The following is a 20,664-nucleotide window of genomic DNA, read 5'->3' on the forward strand; positions in this document are numbered from 1 at the left end:
TGAGTGGTTGTGCTGCGTGAGGGGGGCCGAGTGCCTGGTCCTTCCCATCAGGGCTGCAGCCCCCCCAACCCTGCCCCTCCCGCAGTTCGTGCCCTTCCGGGACTACGTGGACCGCACCGGCAACCACGTGCTGAGCATGGCGCGCCTGGCCCGCGACGTGCTGGCCGAGATCCCCGACCAGCTGGTGTCCTACATGAAGGCGCAGGGCATCCGCCCGCGGCCCCCGCCCGCGGCCCCCGCCTCCCCGCCGCAGTCCCCGGCCTCTCCGCAGCACGCCAGCGTCTGAGCAGGGTGCGGAGGGACGCTTTACACCATAGGCCGGGCCCTCCGGAGACCCCCGCCCGTCCCCACGGGTGATGGGGATGCGGGTGGGGTGGTGGGCTTCCCACCATCTCTGCATCCTGACTCAGCCGGGAAGTGGCTATTGGACCTCTGCCCCACCCCCCATAACCCAGGTGGGCGTCCCGGGGGTCTCCCTCTCCCTCCCGCCTCCCAGGGTTCCGCCTGGACCTGGGCACCCCCACCCCCCGTTTCTACCCTGTGCTGCTCCCAGTGGGCTGTGCGGTGGGCGGGGAGGAGGCCGGCGCTCCTCGGACCCTGGACCTGTGGGCACCTCCAGGCTGGACGCTATGGCCAGGCAACCCCCTCCCCCCAGGGCCCACAGAGGCCACACTGGGGTCCAGACCCTTCTCCTCCGGCACCTGATGGGGCTCAGTCTCCACAGCCCACGCCGGCGGCTCTCCCTCCGCCTCAGACACCCTGGCTGTCCCCCCCCCAGGCCGCCCTGACTCGGGTCACCCTGTCTCACCCTGGTCCTTCACCTCGGGCTCCCGTCCCTGATGGGGGAAGGTGGGTGGGAGACGTTACCATCCCCTCCTCTGCCCGGACGCCCCTCCCTGTCCCCTTGGGAGCAGGTCAAGCATGCCAGTCCCCTCGGCCGCATGCTCCCCTCGTGCATGATGGTGGCCGTGTCCCACAGTCTGGTCCTGTGCCCGTCTCCGAGACAGTCTCTGTGTGAAAGTTGCCTTAAACAAGTACATTTGGTTCTTTTCCTAAATGAGCGCCTTGTTTTCCTTCCTCCCCTTGAGAGCGGCACAGATGTGGGGCCAGAGCCCGGTTCTCTCCCTTCATTCTTCTGCCGGGAACTTACTGAGCGAGGCCTTGCTTGGCAGAGCCTGTGCTCGGCACAGGGATGCAGCCACCAGCAGGGGAGCTCCCTGTGTCCGCGGGGAGCTCACGACAAACACACAGAGGAGACCAGGGGACAGAGAGGGGGCAGAGAGGGGGACAGAATCACCGAGGCCCTGAGAGGTACAGAGGAAAACAGGAGGGATGCGGGATGAGAGAGACAGGTGCGACTTTAGAGGAGATGGCCAAGGAGGGCCTGAGGCAGGAATGTGGCGACTGAGATGGAGAGAAGGAGGCCTGTCTGATTCCTCAGGGAGGAGCAGCGAGTGCAAAGGCCCTGAGGTCAGGGCCGGGGGTATTTAGGGTATTTGATAGGAACAGTGAGGCCCAGTGGGGTAGGAGTGGGAGAAGGCAGGAGTTGGGAGCACAGAGGTGAAGATTCCAGAATGTGAGCTGGACAGATGGTTCACAGCCTGTGAGCTGGGAGAAACTCCTGCCCACTGCGCCGGGAGCCGGCCCCAAGATGAGAGCAGACACAAAACCACGGTCTGGAATGCACTTGGAGTCATGCTGGGCCGTGGACGCGTGGGAGCGTGGCCAGACCCTCCCGGGTGGGGACACAGCCTTGCCCCAGGCCTCCACTCAGAAAATGTGGCCGTCCATCCAGGGGGCCTGCAGGAGGGGCTGGGGTCGGCGGGCTCAGTCGTGTCCATCTCTGCTCCCTTGCATCAGGGAGAGGCCACATGGGCGGTGACAGGTGTGCGACAGGCTTGGGGCCTGTGGAAACTGTCCTCTTCATGCTGGCTGGGGAGGGGGCACCTCTGCCCCAGCCCCCTGCAGCCTAGCCCGGGGAGGCCAGGGCCTGGGGCGCCGGACATGGGGCTTGGTCGCCTCTGACGATCCCATGTGAATCCAGCTGACTCACACCCTCTCGTCACGGGGCGCCGGCTGACGCACCCCGATACGCCCTGCGCGGAAACAGGGTGTGTCCTGCACAGGGCAGGGAGTTTCCTGGGAGCTGCTGGCCTCGCTGAGGGCCCCTGTGGAGGGCCCGGCAGGGGAGGCCCGCATGGCAGGGGGAGCAAGGCCCAGAGTCTCCACATGGTGCGCTGGGCTCCCGCCCACTCGAGGACAGGGTTTCTCAGAGTCCTTTGCAGCCTGTGGCTCTGTGTGTGTGTATGTGTGTGTGTGTACATGTACGTGGGTGTTACTGTGGGAGATATGTGTGTGTGCATGTGTGCTTGTGTGTGAGGGTGTTCATGGGTATATGTGTGAGTCTGTAAATGTATATGTGGGCCTGTGTGTATGTGTGAGGGTGTGTGAGTGTATGTGGGTGTGCCTTCTATGTGTGTGCATGTGGGCGTGTGTGTATTGTATGTCTGAGTGTGTGTGTGGGCATATGGATATGCGTGGGTGGGGGCTATTTATGGGTATTGTGCAAGAGTGCATCTAGACATATGTGGGTATGTGTGCATGTGTACATCTGTGTGTATGTGTGGGAGGCTGTGTCTTGGGCATTTCAGGACCCTCCTGGTTCTGGGACAGTATGTGTGTGTGTTCACGAGGTGGGGGGGGGGGGAAGGCCGAGGACTCGGGGCTTCCCAGCGGGGTTGGGAGGCTGCACCTGGCGCTGGTTCTGCAGAGGGAAAGAGACCCCGACGCGGCGTGTGGGACACAGACAGCTGCTCCGGATGCACAGCCTGGCCCGTCTGTGGGCTTTGCAGGATCTCTGTGGCTGGAGGGGGTGTGTGTTGGGGGGGGAGGAGGGAGAGGTGGGCAGCAAAGGCCGCAGGGGCAGCCGTACCCCCGCCCAGTCTCCAGCCCCACCTTCTTCCTCCATTCGCCTCCTTCTGCCTTGGGAGGTGCCTCTTGTCCACTTGCCCCGTGGCCCTGATGAATCCACATACAGTGCTCACGAGATGCCAAGAGCAGCCTCACACGCGCTGGGCTCCAGGTGCTCTTCTCTGCCCCCAGGACGAGGAACTCCAGGGAGAAGGGGTTGTGGTGATCCCATGTGCCAGGCCAGGGAACTGAGCAGGAGTGACCACGTGGTGAGGCCAGCAGCTGGGGGACAGCATGGTCAGTCTGGCCTGTTGCCCTGGACCTCAGTATTTCTTTTTATTTTTTTTTTAAGCTCAGAGTGACTTTTACCAGTCATGTTAATAATACACAAGTCAGACAGACAAGTACAAACATAAACCAAAAGAACATAGACAATGGACAAATTCCATTTAAAAAAAAAAAAACGTGTTGGCCAGTAGTATTGGTTAAATGGCTAACCACAGATAATGTATTTTGGAAAAGGTTGGAATAGCCAGAAGTCATTCAAACAGCTATGTATAGTATCGGCCAAGATTAGTTTATGTTCATAAATGTTGAAGAGAAACAGGGCAAAACACTTAAAAAAAAAAACCTATCAATACAGTCAAGTATGAAACTTGGGACGGGTAAGGAAATTATATTTAAAAAGTCAGGGAAGAGCCTTATCGGGAAAAAAATCACAAAACCAGTAATATTTACTACATCAATAAAACAGCATTACAAAGTGGGTGGAGGAAAGCACATTTACCCAACGCCCTAGCTTCCGAGTTCAAAGAGGAGGAAGGCAGAAGGCTGCTCTCATCACGGGCAGCTCCGTACTGCACACAGTTCTTCCAAGAAAGCCTCGGAACAATGATCTTGAATGCTACAAGTTTACAGCGAAGGCAAAACTCGAAGAGCAGCAGATTCACAAGGCAACCCTTGCACAGGCTGATCGTTCCGTGGTTCGTGCAAGGCCTGCGAGCTCAGGGTTTCCACCAGTAACACGGGGGCGCGGGCGCTCATCTCTCTAAGCCCCCCCATCTCTCCAGCAACGCCCCGTCTTGGGCTGCCTCCTCAGACCCCCGCCGCACCCCCGAGGCCGGGCGGGGCGCGCTCTATCCCCACGGCAGCTCCCCTGCCAGCCCCGGGAGGCCGGGGGGCCCACGGCCAGCGCAGGAGGTCCCGGAGGCCTGCTCGGAAAGGGCGGGAGAGGTAGAAGCAGAGGAGGGGGCTGACGGCGCAGTTGGAGTAGGCCAGGAGGACGCAGAGGCTGGAGGCCACGAAGGCCCCCAGCGTGTCCGGCAGCGCCCCCACGGCCGACAGGTAGCCCAGCACCGAGCAGGGCCCCCACATCAGCACGAAGAGCCCCAGCACGACGAGCAGGAGCCCCGTGTTGTCGCGATGCTCCCGCAGGCTCTCCCCGGGGGGGCCCCGGGGCCGCGTCCTCAGCAGCCAGCCCACGTGGCCGAAGGAGCACCCGAGGCCGAGCACGCAGGGCAGCACGGCCAGCGCGCCGAGCAGCGCGAAGTAGCGGGCCGCCTGCGCGGGGCTCAGGGGCAGCAGGCAGGCCCGGTCCGGCCCGGCGCCCGCCAGCCGCTGCAGCAGCCAGTTGGGCAGCGAGGTGGCCAGCCCCAGCGCCCACGCGGCCGCGCAGAGCAGCAGGCGCGCGGCGCGGCCGGCCGGGAGGGCCACGCGCGGCGCCCGGGCCACGGCGGCGTGGCGCAGCAGGGCGGTGGCGCCCATGCTGTAGAAGGTGCAGAACATCGTGGCCGTGTTGGCCGCCTGGCTGAGCGTGCACAGCGCCGGGCCCAGCCACCAGCCGGCCCGCAGGAAGCTGAGCCCCTGCACGGGCACCACGCAGGCCAGGAAGAGCAGGTCGGACAGCGTGATGTTCACCATGAGGCTGTTGGTCAGCGCCAGCAGCGGGCGCACAGGGCCGCGCGGGCCCCGGCCCACCACCAGCAGCATGAGCACGTTGGCCGGGAGCCCCACCAGCAGGATGAGGCCGCAGGAGGCCGCCAGGGCCACGCGCAGGGCCGGCCCCGCCCCCGCGGGCGCCGTGGCGTTGGGCTCCGGCCCCGGGGCCATGTCCTGCGGGCACACGAGGCCGTTAGCGCCCACTCCCGCCTGCCGCCTCCCCGCCCCGCCGCGCGCACTGGGCACGCACGGTGCGCACCGCGCGCACTGACCGCATCCTGGGCACGTGCACGCTGGGCATGCACGGTGCGCACCGCGCGCACTGACCGCATCCTGGGCACGTGCACGCTGGGCATGCACGGTGCGCACCGCGCGCACTGACCGCATCCTGGGCACGTGCACGCTGGGCACGCACGGCGCGCACCGCGCGCACTGACCGCATCCTGGGCACGTGCACACTGGGCATGCATGGTGCGCACCGCGCGCACTGACCGCATCCTGGGCACGTGCACGCTGGGCACGCACGGCGCGCACCGTGAGCACTGACCGCACCCTGGGCACGCAGAGGCCCCTCGAGACCTCCGGGCGGGCCCATGAGCTTGGCTGAGCCGCTCCATGTCCATCAGTCTCCCCGGAGACGAATGTCAGCAGAGGCTGTCCTGCAGGGGGACCCCAGGGGAACTTGGGTGTGGGTTTGGGGCTGACTCACGGGCTCTGTGTTCAGGGATCTCTCCTTGGAGGGCTCGGGGGACCGTATGGGCACCGCAGGTGGGAGACATGCCAGGCAAGTGGATTCCCGTTCTAGCTCTTGGGACCCTGGATCCACTGCATGTTTCGATTTGACCTTTTTAATCGCTTACATTTCTTTAGGGAGTTCAAATGAGCTCTGATCAATAAATGCCCCGCCTGGGAAACCAGTGTGTCTCATGTTCAAGTTCCTGGGAAGGCGATTCTCACTGGCCTCACCCCACCTCAGCCCCCCTGAGGGGTCCCCAAGTCTGGTCGCCCTGACAGTCTCGAGGCCAGGATCCACGTCACCCCTGGACAGGATTTGGCTCTCTGGGCTTGGGCACATCTGGAAATGCAGAGGAGACTCACGGGCAGACTGGCTGGGGGACCCCCAGGTGCAGGAAGTGCTACAGGGAGGTGAGAAGGGATCTTGTAGCACTTGGAGAGCCCCCTCTGGCACCCCACACACCATCCAGGACCCCCAGTTTTAGTGGAGAGAATACCAGTTACCTCTCGACTTATTTCCTGAGAGTTTTCCCTGATGCATAGCAGGGATCCACCAGCAAACAAGACTGGGGTCCTGCGTCTAGTTCCCACCTGATTTTCTGGTTTTTCTTTTTTTGGGGGGGTCACACCCGGCAATGCACAGGGGTTCCTCTGGGCTCTGCACTCAGAAATTATTCCTGGCGGTGCTCAGGAGACCATACGGGATGCTGGGAATTGAACCCGGGTCGACCGCGTGCAAGGCAAATGCCCTGCCCGCTGTGCTATCGATCCAGGCCCCCACCTGCTTTTCTCTTACCCTGGGGTGGGGGACTGGATTGACCCTGCCCCCTCTCTCAGGGTGCACACCCCACATCACCCTGTCCATAACTTTGGGAACAGAGCAATGGTATAGCAAGGTGGGCATTCGCCTTATACGCAGTCAACTGCTGGCATTCCATACGGTTTCAAGCACCGCAGGAGTGATTCCTGAGCACAGAGTAAGGAGCAAGCCCTGAACTGCTCGGGGCTTGCTCCTTACAGGGTGTTACTGGGTGTTACCCAAAACACACATACATAAAAAAGCAAGTTCTGTAACTTCACTTCTGCTTTGTGGGCACTGGGGCCCGATCTGACCCTGTCCACCGCTGCTGGCTTTGTGAGTGGCACCAGCCTGGCCCAGGGCTCCTTAATCCTTTTCCACCTGTGACACCTGAGAAATGCAGCCGGGCGAGCACTGCCGGAAACACTTTGGGACTCCTTGTCTGTCTGAGTTTGAATTTGGTTTTGGTCGTTGTTCCAGAAAAAGGTTTGAAAACCTTTCGCTGTTAAAATTTCACAAATTTTCACACGTGCCCACACTGAGTCCGCATGGGATTGCCACCCACAGTTGGAGAAGCTGAAATCTAGCTGCTCACCCGGGGGTAACAGCAGCCCCCACCTTTCCTGGGGTGGGAGAGATGCTTGGGGGTGAGCCCCGGCCCAGGGTCCATGTGGGAGACCCAGGTCCTATCCCCCGAGCTGCATGGGGGGTGATCCCTGGGTGCAGAGCCAGGAACAGCCCCCGAGCACAGTAGGTGCCAAACAAAACTATGACTAAGCACAAAACCCGAAGGGCAGAGGGTGCCTGGTACACAGTGGGGCCCATGAATGACAACCCTGCCTTGCCCTGCCCGGTTTCCAGAAGCTCTGTCTGTGAATACCGTGACCCAACCCTCACTCCTGCCAGCCCTCCCGTCTCACCTATAACCCGAGCCCCGTCTGCCAGTCCCACCATCCACCCCCATTCGCCCCCTGAGGTGGGAGTCCCAGAGACTCACCTGCTCCGAACCCTCCACGGAAGCCAGGAGAGGACACTGGGCAGTGTTGGCCCTTCCGACACCCTCCAAAGGACAGAAGCCAGGCAGGAGGCGGGAGCAGAGCTGAGCGGGCGGTGACAGCTGCTGCTTCTCGGGGGACGGGCCTGGCCCCCCGGAATCACACCCTGTTGCAGGCCTCATTAGCCCGCGGACCCACAGGACTGAGATGTCGGAGCCTGCCGGGCCCCTGGGCCCCAGAGACGGTCGGGGATGGGCCAGGACTTGATCTGGCGGCTGCTGTGTCTGCGTCTGTCTCTCCAGTCTAGAAAGGCTCGAGGAGGCTTGAGGATGGCAGGGCCGGGGTAGGGAGGAGACAGGTCCGGAGGAGGCTGAGAAAGCCCCGTTGAGGTGGACCCTACTAGCACAGTGGACACTGAGAGTGGACGGCTGGAGCACCAGGAAAACTAGTTGCTTTAAAGTTAATCTAATGGGTCCTTTTGGTTGGTTTTTGTGTTTTGGGCCACACCAGGTGATGCTCAAGTGTTACTTCTAGAGGTACTGAGGATGCTGGGGTTCTGGGTCAGCTGCTTACAAAGGCCAGTGCTCTGCCTGCTGTACCATCTCTGGCCCCTACTTAATCTCACCCCCCTGAGAGGTATCAAAGCAGGCAGGGAAGGACCCCCTATGGCAATGAATTCCTGAGAAGTAATAAAACCAACCAGTCCTAAGGTGGTTAAAAACCTACCTTGTGGACACAGGAATTAAGGCCTGATAAGATTCTTACAGGTCACCTGGGGACCCCACCAGAGTCGGCATCCAATAAAAAATAAATAGTCGTTTCAATACAACCATAAGTATTGCAAACCACAATACCAGTAAGGAGAGAGAGAGAGAGAGATGGAGAGAGAGAGAGGAGAGAGAGAGAGAGAGAGAGAGAGAGAGAGACCTACAGACAGATATACAGAGACAGGGACAGAGACAGACAGACAGACAGGGACAGAGACTGAGACAGAGAGAAGTACCTGCCATAGAGACAGGCGGGAGTAAGATGGAGAGGGAAACCCCAGGTCTTGGTGGCGGAAATGTACACTGGTGAAGGGACAGGTGTTGGAAGATCGGATGACCAAAACTCAATCGTGAACAACCTTGTGTGTCTCAGGGTGATTCGATTGAAAAAAACACAAATTAAGAAGTGTGGTGAGTGACCGTGGTAGCAAGAACTGTCTCCCCACCCCACCCCTTCCCTCTCCCTCACCTTCTCCCATGCGCCTGCACACATTGCTGTGACACTAAGGAAAGCCAGTGACGGGGCCTCTGGGGTACAGGGCGGTGAGCGCCAGCACAGGGACAGAGGTGACCGGGCCCGCATGCCCTGTGAGAAGCTGGGTTTCCTCCGACTCAGCTGAGGATTGCCTGGTGCCCGAATGATTCTCACACTCTGCTCTCAGCACCCTGCTGGTTGGACGTGCCGTGGAGGGTGGGCGCTGCTGGGCCCTGAGGAGACAGTTGTGCTGCCTGAGCAGGAGTGGGGCCAAACTCCCGAGCTACAAGGAGGAACTCAAGAAGTGTCCAGATCCTGGAGCTGGAGCAATAGCACAGCGGGGAGGGCGTTTGCCTTGCACGCGGCCGACCCGGGTTCGATTCCCAGCATCCCATAGAGTCCCCTGAGCACCGCCGGGGGTAATTCCTGAGTGCAGAGCCAGGAGTGACCCCTGTGCATCGCCGGGTGTGACCCAAAAAGAAAAAAAGAAAAGAAGTGTTCAGATCCAGATCACGTAACCCCAACACCGACTCTACGGCACCCAGCCCCACTCGACACACCCCGGCCGCCCCGCCAGGCACCCAGGCCCTGATGTCTCAGGCCGGGAATGACAGCAAGTTGACCTCAAGTGAGACGGCTCAGAGGCAGTTCTTAGGGGAAAGGGGCGTGGGCCGAGGGGGAAGGGTCCAGGCTGCTGGGGTGGGGCTCCGCACCGAGGGAGCCCCCTGTCCACTTCAGGGTGTCATGTCAGGCTCGGGGTGGGGTGGGGAGTGGGCTCAGCACTTCACAGCTGACCGGTGCCCATTAGAAACCAGCCCCAGGCTTCTCCCTTGCACTTAAAGCATTTATTAGTTTTCCTGGTTATATATCATTACAGGGGCTGGAGCGATAGCACCGCGGGTAGGGCGTTTGCCTTGCAAGCAGCCAACATAGATGACCCGAGTTTGATTCCTCTGCCCCTCTCGGAGAGCTTGGCAAGCTACCAAGAGTATCTCGCCCGCACGGCAGAGCCTGGCAAGCTCCCCGTGACGTATTCGATATGCCAAACACAGTAACAACAAGTCTCACGATGGAGACGTTACTAGGCCCACTCGAGCAAATCGATGAACAACGGGAGGACAGTGACAGTGATATCATTATAGAAGAACACACGTACATGTATAAAAAGTAAAATGAGGAGTCGAAAGAATAGCAGTACAGCAGGGAGGGCACTTGCCTTGCAGGCTGACTGACCAGGTTTGATGCCCTGAGCACTGTCAGGAGTGATCCCTGAGCACAGAGCCAGGAGTCAGCCCTGAGCTCTGCCAGGTGGGAACCACACACACACACACACACACACACAAAGTAAAACGACTCGTCCCATAATTTCCCCTGGATCTTGAGACCTGGGGCATTCGCCCTGAGCCGCCGTCCCAGAAGGCACCTTGCTGGGGCTCGGCCCTGCGCCCTGTTCATCCTGCACCTCCCTCAGGCCAGAGGAGCAGTTTCTTGCTTTCGGGTGTGGAGAGGGAGGTCTCCTGCCTCTCTGAGTCTTCTCTGACACTGTCTCCAGGGCAGTGGGACCAGAGCAGGAGCACGGCCAAGTCAGGGGCAGCAACCAGCTTTGGGCGGGGGCTGGGGGCCGGCCACCTCCACCAGGCCGCCCTTCAGACGGTCCTCCTGCACCTTGAGTGACCTGCAGGGCGGGGAGCCGGCGTCAGGAGCTGCCTGCGAGGGCTCTGAGCCTCCTCTCAGCTGTCCTCCGTGCACACGGCACCAGGCGGAGGGGCCCATGGCGTTCTGAGCCTGTTCTTTTCCCGGCATTGTTTGAGAGATATTCCGCTCGGTGCCGGAGCCTGAAGCCCAGCTCCCCCATACGAGGCACAGGCGCTGCCCACTGATCCTTACGACCCCGGGAGCCTGAGCGTCGCCCACTCCTGCTGGGTTCTGCGCCCCAGTACTGCAGAGCTGCAGACAGAGCTCAGCCCTGCCCTGGCGAGGTCTGAGCAGCCTCCCCAGCCAAGGAATTTGGGTAGAGACCTGCAGCCCAGGGGATATTTTCTGTAGAGGGTGTCCGGGTGGGAGCAAGTGTAAGTGCAGCGAGGTGGGGCTCGCTACCCTGACAGAGAAGGGGCTCGGACCAGGCCAGCCCAACCTCTAGCCGTCCACTCATTCTTCTGCTAGTTTTTGGGATGGGGCTATGCCTGGCTCCGTGCTCTCATGTGACTTCTAGGCAGAGGGGGGCCAAGTGCGGTACCAGGGAGTTGAACTAGGGTCCATGAGATGCAACACAAGCGCCTCTAATCTCCGTACTATTGCTCTGGCCCCCATTCAATCCTTTATTCTTCCTTCATTCATTCGGCCACCATGTGCCCTGCCTGGGGCCGGGTGTTGCGTAGGGGAGAACCTGAGCCAGTCCCAGGAGGCTGAGCTAGGAACACACAGAGGGCTGCGCAATTCTGTGATCACAGCTGCCCAGAGCGCCGTGGCAGGTGTGGTGGCTAGGGAGGGTCCTGAGTGTGCGCCGTGGATGTGTGTCTGGATGAGTCTGTGAGTGTCTATGTGTGTCTATGTGAATCTCTGTTGTGTCTATGTGTGTCTGTGAGTCTGTGAGTATCTCTGTGTGTGCCTGTGTGTCTCTGTGTGTGTGTCTGTGTGTCTCTATGTGTGTCTCTATGTGTGTCTGTGTGAGTCTGTGTGTGTCTGTGTGAATCTGTGTGTGTTTGTGTGTGTATCTATGTGTGTGTCTGAGTCTGTGTGCGTCTCTGTGTGTCTGTGTGAGTCTGTGTGTATCTATGTGTGTGTCTGAGTCTGTGAGTGTCTCTGTGTGTGTCTGTGAGTCTGTGTGTGTATCTATGTGTGTGTCTGAGTGTGTGTGTGTCTGTGTGAGTCTGTGTGTGTTTGTGTGTATCTATGTGTGTGTCTGAGTCTGTGAGTGTCTCTGTGTGTGTCTGCGAGTCTGTGTGTGTATCTATGTCTGTGTCTGAGTGTGTGTGTGTCTGTGTGAGTCTGTGTGTGTTTGTGTGTATCTATGTGTGTGTCTGAGTCTGTGAGTGTCTCTGTGTGTGTGTCTGCGAGTCTGTGTGTATATCTATGTGTGTGTCTGAGTGTGTGTGTCTGTGTGAATCTGTGTGTGTTTGTGTGTGTATCTATGTGTGTGTCTGAGTCTGTGAGTGTCTCTGTGTGTGTGTCTGCGAGTCTGTGTGTATATCTATGTGTGTGTCTGAGTGTGTGTGTCTGTGTGAGTCTGTGTGTGTTTGTGTGTGTATCTATGTGTGTGTCTGAATCTGTGTGTGTCTCTGTGTGCCTGTGTGAGTCTGTGTGTGTATCTATGTGTGTCTCTGAGTCTGTGAGTGTCTCTTTGTGTGTGTGTCTGTGTGTGTTTGTGTGTGTATCTATGTGTGTGTCTGAGTCTGTGTGTGTCTCTGTGTGTCTGTGTGAGTCTGTGTGTATCTATGTGTGTGTCTGAGTCTGTGAGTGTCTCTGTGTGTGTCTGTGAGTCTGTGTGTGTATCTATGTGTGTGTCTGAGTGTGTGTGTCTGTGTGAGTCTGTGTGTGTTTGTGTGTGTATCTATGTGTGTGTCTGAGTCTGTGTGTGTGTCTCTGTGTGTCTGTGTGAGTCTGTGTGTATCTATGTGTGTGTCTGAGTGTGTGTGTGTCTGTGTGTGTCTCTGTGTGTGAGTCTGTGTGTTTGTGTGTGTGTTTGTGTGTGAACTGGGATGTGGCACCAGGACAATGCAGAGCATTTATTTCAGGGGCTCTGGGTTTTCTTCTAAGCCTAGTGGAAGCCTCTAGGAGCGGGACTGTCTGTGCCCCCACGCGCCCCCAGGAGGAGTGGGGTGGGTAAGACTGGCGTGACTGAGTCGGGACGTATGTGGGACCTGCTTCCTGCCCAGAAACCCTCATGCTGGTGCCCTGGAGTTTTCTAGAAGGAGCTCCCAGGACTGCTGAGGCGTGGGCGGGGACGTGGGCACTCACCGTGCCAGGCTCACCACGGGCTCCAGGATGTTGTGGCCCAGGGTGGCACTGCACTCTCCGAAGGTGGCGCCCAGCTCCTGCGTCAGAGGGAGACTTGTGAGAGGGTGCTGGTCGGGCAGCCCGGGCACCACCCGGATCACTCCTGACCTTCAGAGTCCCCGGTGGGAGGAGGCTGAGCCTCGATCTGGGGAAACGTCCATGGGGATGTTCTACTGGGGGACGCTCCAGCGGTTTCCCCCAGGGAGTGGAGGAGTAGAATGCTGGGAACCCAGGACCACCTAAGACACACCCCGCCTCCTTTGAGGGCTTTTGTTTCCATCGGGGGCTATACCCAGAGGTGCTGGGAGTGGGGGCTACTGCAGGCTTAGTTCTCAGAGGGTTCACCCCTGGCGAGACTCAGGGGACTGTGCAGTGCCAGGGATGGAACCCAGCCTGAGCCCAGGGCTGGGCTCACTCCTATTGGGGCTCAGGGGACCATATGGGTGCTGGGAATTGAACCCGGATTGGCTGTGTCAAGGCAAACTCCCTGTTCTCTGTACTCTCTCTCCAGCCCAGCCCAAGGATATTTTAAAGAAGCAAATAAAATTTAGGGGCCGGAGAGATAGGATGGTGGGACTGGCTGGCATTAGCCTTGCATGAGGCTCAGTGGGATCAATCCCTGGTATCTCCATACGGTCCTCTGAGCTTGTCAGGAGTGATTCCTGAGCACAGAGCCAGGAGTAACCACTGAGCATTGCAGGATATGACTCAAAAATCTAAAGAAAAAAAAAGAAAGAAATTTGTTGATTATAATTGCATAAATGTTTATTGAGGGAATCACTGAAAACTATGGTCCAGTCTAAGTACAAACTAGGGACCCTGCCGCTAGCTTTCGGGTGTGGGCATCTGACCTCTTCAGACACTTCCATGGGAGGTGGGGCTGTTCTGGGTGACCTGGCCTGTCTCTGTTGGCAGCACCAGGGGATCACCCCAAGCTTTCCCAGATTCCCAGCTGCTCTCTGGACTGTCCCTGTGCTATGAGCATTTTGTCCACACCCTTAAATGTTGTTCCAGGCCATGGTGGCAATGCCTGTCTGTGGGAGGCAATGAACTCCCACCATTTAACGCCTCCAAATGTTCATTCTAGGAAGTAACACCTCAAAGGAAGTCCTAGAGATGCATTAGATTATCATGTGACGCGGGTCTCCCTTCCATCATTCTCTTTGGAGTTGTTTCTGTTTTTCTGTTTTTTGTTTTTTTTTTTCTTGTTTTTGTGTTTGTTTTGCTTTTTGAGTCACACGTGGCAATTCACAGGGGCTACTCCTGGCTTTGCACTCAGGAATCACTCCTGGCGGTGCTCAGGGGACCACATGGGATGCTGGGAATCGAACCTGGGTTGACCGCATGCAAGGCAAACGCCCTACTCCAGCCCCTGTAGTGGTTTTTATGGGTGCTTTTTTTTTATTTTGTTTTGAGGTCACACATGGCGATCACTCCTGGGGGCTTAGTGGACCGTAGGTGGCTCTGGGGGGTTGAGCTGGGGTCAGCTGAGTGCAAGACAGGGGCTCTGCTCCTGAGTCACATCCCTGGCCCCCGAGCTCTGCAGTTAAAAGGTGAGATTCACAGTTGAATCACACCGCAGGGAGTGAGGATTTGATGCCTAAGATGGAATGAATCAGGACTGTTCTGTGAGTCAGAGCCCAGACATAACGTGAAGCCTAGATTGGGGATTTTGGGAAGCCTTTAAGTCCTTTCACCCTGGAGGCCCAGTTCTTTACAGACCCGGGTCCGACCAAAATCGGCTGGGCCGTCAGTGTCTATGTGAACCTTCTGAGCAGCCCAGGTCAGGGGGACTGACTGACCACCCCCAGGGAGAGGTGTCCCGTCCAGGACCCGCCGCTCACCTGGGCCAGCTGCTGTCCCGCCTCCGTGGGCACCTGCCGAGCCTCCTCACAGTCCGTCTTGTTTCCCAGGAGAAGGATGGCCGCTCTGTCGCACCCAGCCTCCTGCACACAGAGCACCTCCCTCAGCCACACACGGCCCTGCCCGCAGCCTACCAGGCCTGGGGAGATTGGACCCTGCCAAGACTGAGCTGGGCCCCACACCACCATCACGCACCCACACTCACCAGGCACACACCCCACTCTGCCTGCAGATGTGTCACTTGCTTCTCAGAATGAACTGCGGAGGGAGCCTCCTCCAGGAAGCCTTCCTGGATTTGCTTCTACCTAAGCCTCTCTCTTCCTGCCTGTGCCAAGCAACCCCACGCTGGACTACACCGGCTGCCCTAGCTCATTTCCTTTGTTTCTCAGGTAATAATGAAGATCATCATAATGTTTTTACTTCTAATTATCATACATTCATATGGAATTAATATGGAAATAATAATGCATAAACTTATATAAACCGTATTGGTCACGGTCACAGTCACAGTCCTCCCATTGTTCATCGATTTGCTCGAGTGGGCCCAGTAACGTCTCCATTGGAGATTTTGTTGTTACTGTGTCTGGCATATTGAATACGTCACGGGGAGCTTGCCAGGCTCTGCCATGCGGGCAGATACTCTCGGTAGCTTGCCGGGATCTCCGAGAGGGGCGGAGGAATCGAACTCGTGTCGGCCATGTTGGCTGCGTGCAAGGCAAATGCCCTACCGCTGTGCTATCACTCCGCCCCATAGACCGTATAAATAGTAAAGGTAAAGGTAAAGGCCCTCCCGTTGATCGTCGATTTGCTCGAGCGGGCCCAGTAACGTCTCCATTGGAGACTTTGTTGTTACTGTGTCTGGCATATCGAATACTCTCGGTAGCTTGCCGGGCTCTCCGAGAGGGGCGAAGGAATCGAACTCGGGTTGGCCACGTTGGCCGCTTGTAAGGCGAACGCCCTACCCGCTGTGCTATCGCTCCAGTATAAATAGTATAAATGATAATATTTATAGTTCTTATTTCTGTGTACCAGGGGCTTACGATATGCCTGGGGCTGAGCTGGAAGCAGTTCCCTCTGCTAATTCTCACAGTGCCTCCCTGCAGGCTGCTGAGAAGTCGGTCAGAGAGAGCAAAGTCCTATGGGCAGGCGCCGGGCTGGAGAGGCAGAGCTGGGACTCAGACCCAGGTGCTGCCCGCCCCTAGCCCAGCTCTGCCTCCAGGACCCTACCCTGCTCCTTGCTGCATCTCTCCGTCCAGATTAGAGCCTTCTAGAAAGGCAGTTCTGGTCTCCCTTCACAGCCCTGCGGGTGCTGCAGTGTGGAAGCTCAGTCCCAGCATGCCATGTGGGGGCGCAGGGTCTGGGACTGCCTCGTCCCCCGGCTGTGAAGCCCGACAGCAGCCGCGGAGCGGGGAAGAGGCGACCACCAGACGGAGGAGGGACACAGCCCGGGAGGGAGCACTGTGAGACTCCACCCCGGCCACCCCCCTGTGTCCTTTGCGATCCCGGGAGGAAAGGGGAAGAGGGCGCACCCCCCGGGGCTGACCTGCAGGCAGCTGAGCCAGGAGCGCACGTGGGCGAAGCTGTCCCACGAGGTGATGTCGTACATGAGTACTGCCGCGTCGGCCTTGCGGAGCAGGTGGTGTGCCACGCTGTGGTACCTGCCCGGGGCAGCATGAGGCGGGGCTGGGACGGGCCTGGCCCATTCTCAGTGGCTTCCTGGACGCATGCTTCCTGCTACAGCACCCTGGGGGGGTCGGTGCTGGGAGCTGGGGGGCTTTCTGAACCCGAGTGGCACCTTTCCTGCAGACCCACCATGGACCGCTGGGCCGGTGGGCTTCTACGCCCGTGGACGGTCCAGGCTAGGTCCCTGGTCACTGGGACGTATGTGGGCATAGCAGGAGGATGAGTATCCACAAGGGGCGCGGGCGGGGGAGCCCCGGGAGTCTGGAGGGGGACCTGAGCAGTGGGCACACTGTCCCCAGCAGCTGGGGGCCCGTCACCCCCTCTGGAGCTGACTGTCCTCCACACCGTCTGGCCTTTGGGGAGGCGGCCAGTCCTCTTTGGCACTCAGCGTCTCCTGCCTGCTCTGACTCTAGGTGGGCTGCCCCACCTGGACCCCTGCTGCTCCCCCGAGGTCCCCGAGGTGGCTCAGGCAGGGCCCGTTACCTCTCCTGGCCGGCCGTGTCCCAGAGCTGCAGTGCGAAGGTCTCATTGTCCACCAGCACGGTCTTGACCCGGAAGTCGACTCCTAGACACATGCAGGGGTTAGGCCCGCTTTCAAGGGGACCCTGCTAAGGCGAGAAGGAGCCCGCTCTCACTGGGCACCTGGGGGGCCCTGGCTCCAATTCCTGGCACCACATGGACCCCTGGGCACTGTCATGTGTGGCCCCCAGACAAAAGAACAAGATAAAGATAGAATTAATGGTGATAATCCGAATGACTTCCTTTCAGTCTGGGAGATAGTGGTTAGTGCTCTTGCGGCCTGGCACCAGCTCTCGTTCCGCCCTGGCACCACTCAAGGTGCCCCCAGCACTGCCAGAGGAGGAGAGACCCGAGCATGGACAGCTGTGACCCAAACCTCCTTCCCTTCCAAAACAAATGCTCCTGAAGCCCTCTGAAAGCATCCCTGGGGGTGCTGGAGCAATAGCACAGTGGGTAAAGCGTTTGCCTGGCACGCGGCCGACCCTGGTTCGATTCCCAGCATCCCATAGGGTCCCCCAAGCACTGCCAGGAATAACTCCTGAGTGCAGAGCCAGAAGTAACCCCTGTGCATCGCCGGGTGTGACCCAAGAAAGCAAAAAAAAAAAAAAAAAAAAAAAGAAAAGAAAAGAAAGCATCCCTCCCTGGGCTGAGCCCAGACATGACCCCTGAGGTACCCCAACCATGGGTCATTTGAAACCGTCCCTGCGAGGAGGAGTGAGCTGCTTGAGCCTGCTCACGCCCTGAGAGCCAGCAGCCTTCCTGCCCACCCTCTCTCCTGAAGCCACAGAGTCCTCACAGGCCCCAGGCCAGCTCAGGACCGGGCTTCTCATCTGAGTCCTGAGCTAGGGACTCAGTGGGGACCCCCATGACTCTCCTGCTGCCCCAGTGTAGGAGGCAGAAACTCAGCACAGCGTGGGGGCTTTCGGGACCCTCTGAGGGCTTCTCACCCAGCCAATCCCAGGGCTCACACTCAGCCTCTGAGGAGACTCAGAGCCCCTGGCGAAGCCCAGCAAGTACCCCTGGGTGTTCTCACACCCCACTCCGCCACGACTCCCCCTTTCCCTCCCCTCCTTAACCCACCACCCACCCACAGCCAGGCAGCCTGCTGGGAAAATCACCCGCCTCTGTCCTGAGTCTGTGATTTTGCCTAAGCAGCCTCAGGAAGGGGGCGATGCTGAGCCCCCCAGGAGGCGAGACTGTGGGGCTGTGGGGAGCTTAGGCCTGTTTGTGAGTGCGGGGGGGCGGCGAGGGCCAGCCAGTCCAAGAAACTGGATCCAGGGGCTGGAGTGATAGCACAGCAAGTAGGGTGTTTGCCTTGCACGCGGCCGACCCAGGTTCGATTCCCAGCATCCCATACGGTCCCCAGAGAACCTCCAGGAGTAATTCCTGAGCGCAGAGCCAGGAGTAACCCCTGAGCATCGCTGGGTGTGACCCAAAAAGCAAAAAGCAAAAAAAACAAACAAAAAAGAAACTGGATCCAGTCATCACATCTTCTTCGCAATGGGAAGAGAAATGGAAAAGTCACACCAAATGCATCCAAGAGAATCCCCACTCTGCTCTGCTCGTCCCCCGCCCCAGACCCTCCACCTCTATGGGAGAGGGCTGGGGGGTGGGCGGCCACAGTGAGTCATGCCAGATGGATGACAGCCAGCACGGGGCAGCGAGCTGAGCTGGACCAGACCTTGAGCCTCGCTGGCCTGCAGAGCCCAGGCTTGCTTTGTTGATGGGCACATTATAAGCTAATCTCTTCTGTGGAGACTTTCTGCCATGTGCTGACGCTCAGGGATGGACAATAAGGCGTAGCCTTCAACGTCAGTACAACATTGGTACAAATGACCATTATCCCTAGCAAGGAAGAAATGGCAGTTATGGTCCGGAATCAAGTTTTCATCATATGCAGGAAGGCTGCATTCTCTCTCGCCCGACAGGGGAAGGACAGGCCTGTGGGAAGTCTGCCTCCCTGTAGGTGATTGGTTAGTGATGGCTTTACAGGTCCTGTGGCCCTGGTGACATCAGGCCAGGCCTGCCATAGGATGGGGTCCCCCCCTTCTGAAGATCCTGTATCTGGGGGAGCACACCCAGCAGTGCTCAGGGCTTACTCCTGGCTCTGTGCTCAGGGCTCACTGTTGTAATAATAACAATGAAAACATCACAAGTCTTTCCTGAGAACTTGTCCCGTGAGCTTGGTGCCAGCTAACCCAGGACGGGCGGAACCCAGGTCTGGGAGGTGCAAGGCAAGCTGTATAAACTCTCTGGGCCCCCCCTTCACTTTTTTTTGTTTTTGTGTTTTGTTTTGTTTTCTTTGTTTTGGGGACCACATCTGATGATGCTCAGGGTTTACCCCTGACTCTGCACTCAGGGGTCACTCCTGGGGGAACTCAGGGGACCACATGGGATGCCAGGGATGGAACCTGGGTCTGACACATGCAAGACAAGTGCATCCTCCCCACTGTTCTATCACTCCAGTGCCTGAAGCCCCTGCATTTCTAAAAGCTCTGCCAGTGTGCGTGGGTTCTCGGGCAGAGGACATTTGGGGAAGTCACTGCAGGGGGGGTCTTGGAGGAGAACTGCCCCTCACTCCTCGTTAGCATGCACCCTGGAGAGCCCCAGACAGACCCCCCCCACACACACACACACACTGTCTGCTTCCCTCGACAGGTTTCGCCTCCTCCCACGAGCATGCTGTTTCTGGTGCCCTGTCTCCTTAGGGAGAGGAGCATGGCTTGGGCTCAGGTCATTTGCAGCCCTAACTCTGGCATTAATGAACCGGCGCCCGTAATAGTGATGAGAGCCACCAGCACAGGGGTTCCTGGAGCTCACGCGGGAGCTTGGTGCCAGTCACTGTCCCCGGCCGCCGGGACCACCGGGCTCCGCGGGGTGAGGGAGGCTGCCCACCTTCATCCCGCTAGTGAGCGGCAGCTCTGGGACCCGAACCCAGTTCCCTGCACGTCTAACTTCCCACAAGCTGCCAGAGACCTCTAGAGCATACGCCCGAGGCAGCGTCCTGCCGCTTGGGGCTGGTCCCACGAGTCTGGCCTGCAGGGGCCCTGCCAGGGCCTGCCCGGGGCCACGCGGTGGAGACTGGAGTGTTTCATCATCAAACAGCTCTGGTACCTAAATTGCAGGGTGCTTTGTTGATGGGCACATTATAAGCTAATCAGATCAACGCAGAAAAAGCAAATTACCTGTAATTAGGGATAATTAGTCAAATAGGAAGATTATGCCCATATAAAATAATGGCGAACGCGGGGGCCCAGGGCCAGGGCAGAGCTGTCGCTTGCTTGTTCGGGGTGGCTGGCGCCGGGCCTGCCTGGGCCTGTGTCCCCGCGCCCTCTCCCGGCCCCTTACCCACGGTGGCTGTCAGCCCGGAGGGGATGCGATCGTGATGCAGCAGGTGCAGGAAGGAAGTCTTGCCGACGCTCGAGTCTCCCAGGAAGACGACATGGAAGACGTGGTCGGGGTCAGTCCCCGGGGTGGCCCCTGTGGATGGCTTCTGCCCCGTCTGCCCCACGGAGCCCGTCGTCCCGGGGTCTTCCGGCTTGGACTCCGGGGGACGTCTGTCTCCCTCGGTGCCAGCAGCTATGCGTGCGGGCCCGGGCAGGGCTCTTGTCTCGGCAACAGCAGGGAGCCTGGGGGTCAGCTCCTGGGACCGAGCGCCTTGGGGGACAGCAGGGCCTTCCACCTCTGCCCGAGCAGGGGGTCTGCCGGAGGGGAGGGGAACAGGCTGGGGGGATTCTGTGCCCCCCATGTCCAGGCCCTGCGGGGGGCTGAGGCGCTGTCCCTGTGGGGCTGCCCCCTCTCTCTCTAGCCCCTGCCTGGGAGTCTGGCCACAGGGGTCTGTCTGCTCCCCTGAGGGGTCCTCCTGACCCCCGGGACTGACCAGCTCCAGCCCCAGGCCCCCGGGGAGGTCCAGGGATTGCCCAGCCAGCTTTGGGGTGAGCGCTGCAGGCTCTGGGTGTGGGTGCAGGGGGACCACCTCTCTCG

At 59.0% G+C, this 20,664-nt stretch overlaps 3 protein-coding genes across 4 annotated transcripts in view; 1 reads left to right on the plus strand and 2 right to left on the minus strand.

Moving 5' to 3' along the window:
- Window positions 1-286, plus strand: part of CPNE5 (copine 5) — a 94,165-nt gene extending 93,879 nt beyond the window's left edge. For both annotated transcript variants that reach the window (XM_056137303.1, XM_056137304.1), the window contains one exon: window positions 86-286. In XM_056137303.1, the coding sequence (XP_055993278.1) occupies window positions 86-286 (201 nt within the window). The remainder of the gene's footprint in view (window positions 1-85) is intronic.
- A 3,719-nt stretch (window positions 287-4,005) lies between these two features.
- On the minus strand, window positions 4,006-5,204 carry LOC130044711 (kiSS-1 receptor-like). Its single transcript, XM_056137340.1, has 2 exons — window positions 5,121-5,204; window positions 4,006-5,022 (listed from the first exon to the last, which is right to left on the minus strand). Exons 1-2 carry the CDS (start codon window positions 5,202-5,204, stop codon window positions 4,006-4,008), a joined length of 1,101 nt encoding a protein of 366 aa, XP_055993315.1.
- Window positions 5,205-10,203: 4,999 nt separating this feature from the next.
- Window positions 10,204-20,664, minus strand: part of RAB44 (RAB44, member RAS oncogene family) — a 37,656-nt gene continuing 27,195 nt past the window's right edge. Inside the window, exons 9-14 of the mRNA XM_056137341.1 lie at window positions 20,029-20,381; window positions 16,645-16,726; window positions 16,022-16,136; window positions 14,460-14,561; window positions 12,577-12,653; window positions 10,204-10,294 (exon numbers count right to left, since the gene is read on the minus strand). Coding sequence (XP_055993316.1) covers window positions 10,204-10,294; window positions 12,577-12,653; window positions 14,460-14,561; window positions 16,022-16,136; window positions 16,645-16,726; window positions 20,029-20,381 — 820 coding nt within the window. The remainder of the gene's footprint in view (window positions 10,295-12,576; window positions 12,654-14,459; window positions 14,562-16,021; window positions 16,137-16,644; window positions 16,727-20,028; window positions 20,382-20,664) is intronic.

This window comes from Sorex fumeus, unplaced genomic scaffold, assembly GCF_029834395.1.
Source record: "Sorex fumeus unplaced genomic scaffold, SorFum_2.1 ptg000123l, whole genome shotgun sequence".
NCBI classification, from domain to species: Eukaryota; Metazoa; Chordata; class Mammalia; order Eulipotyphla; family Soricidae; genus Sorex; species Sorex fumeus.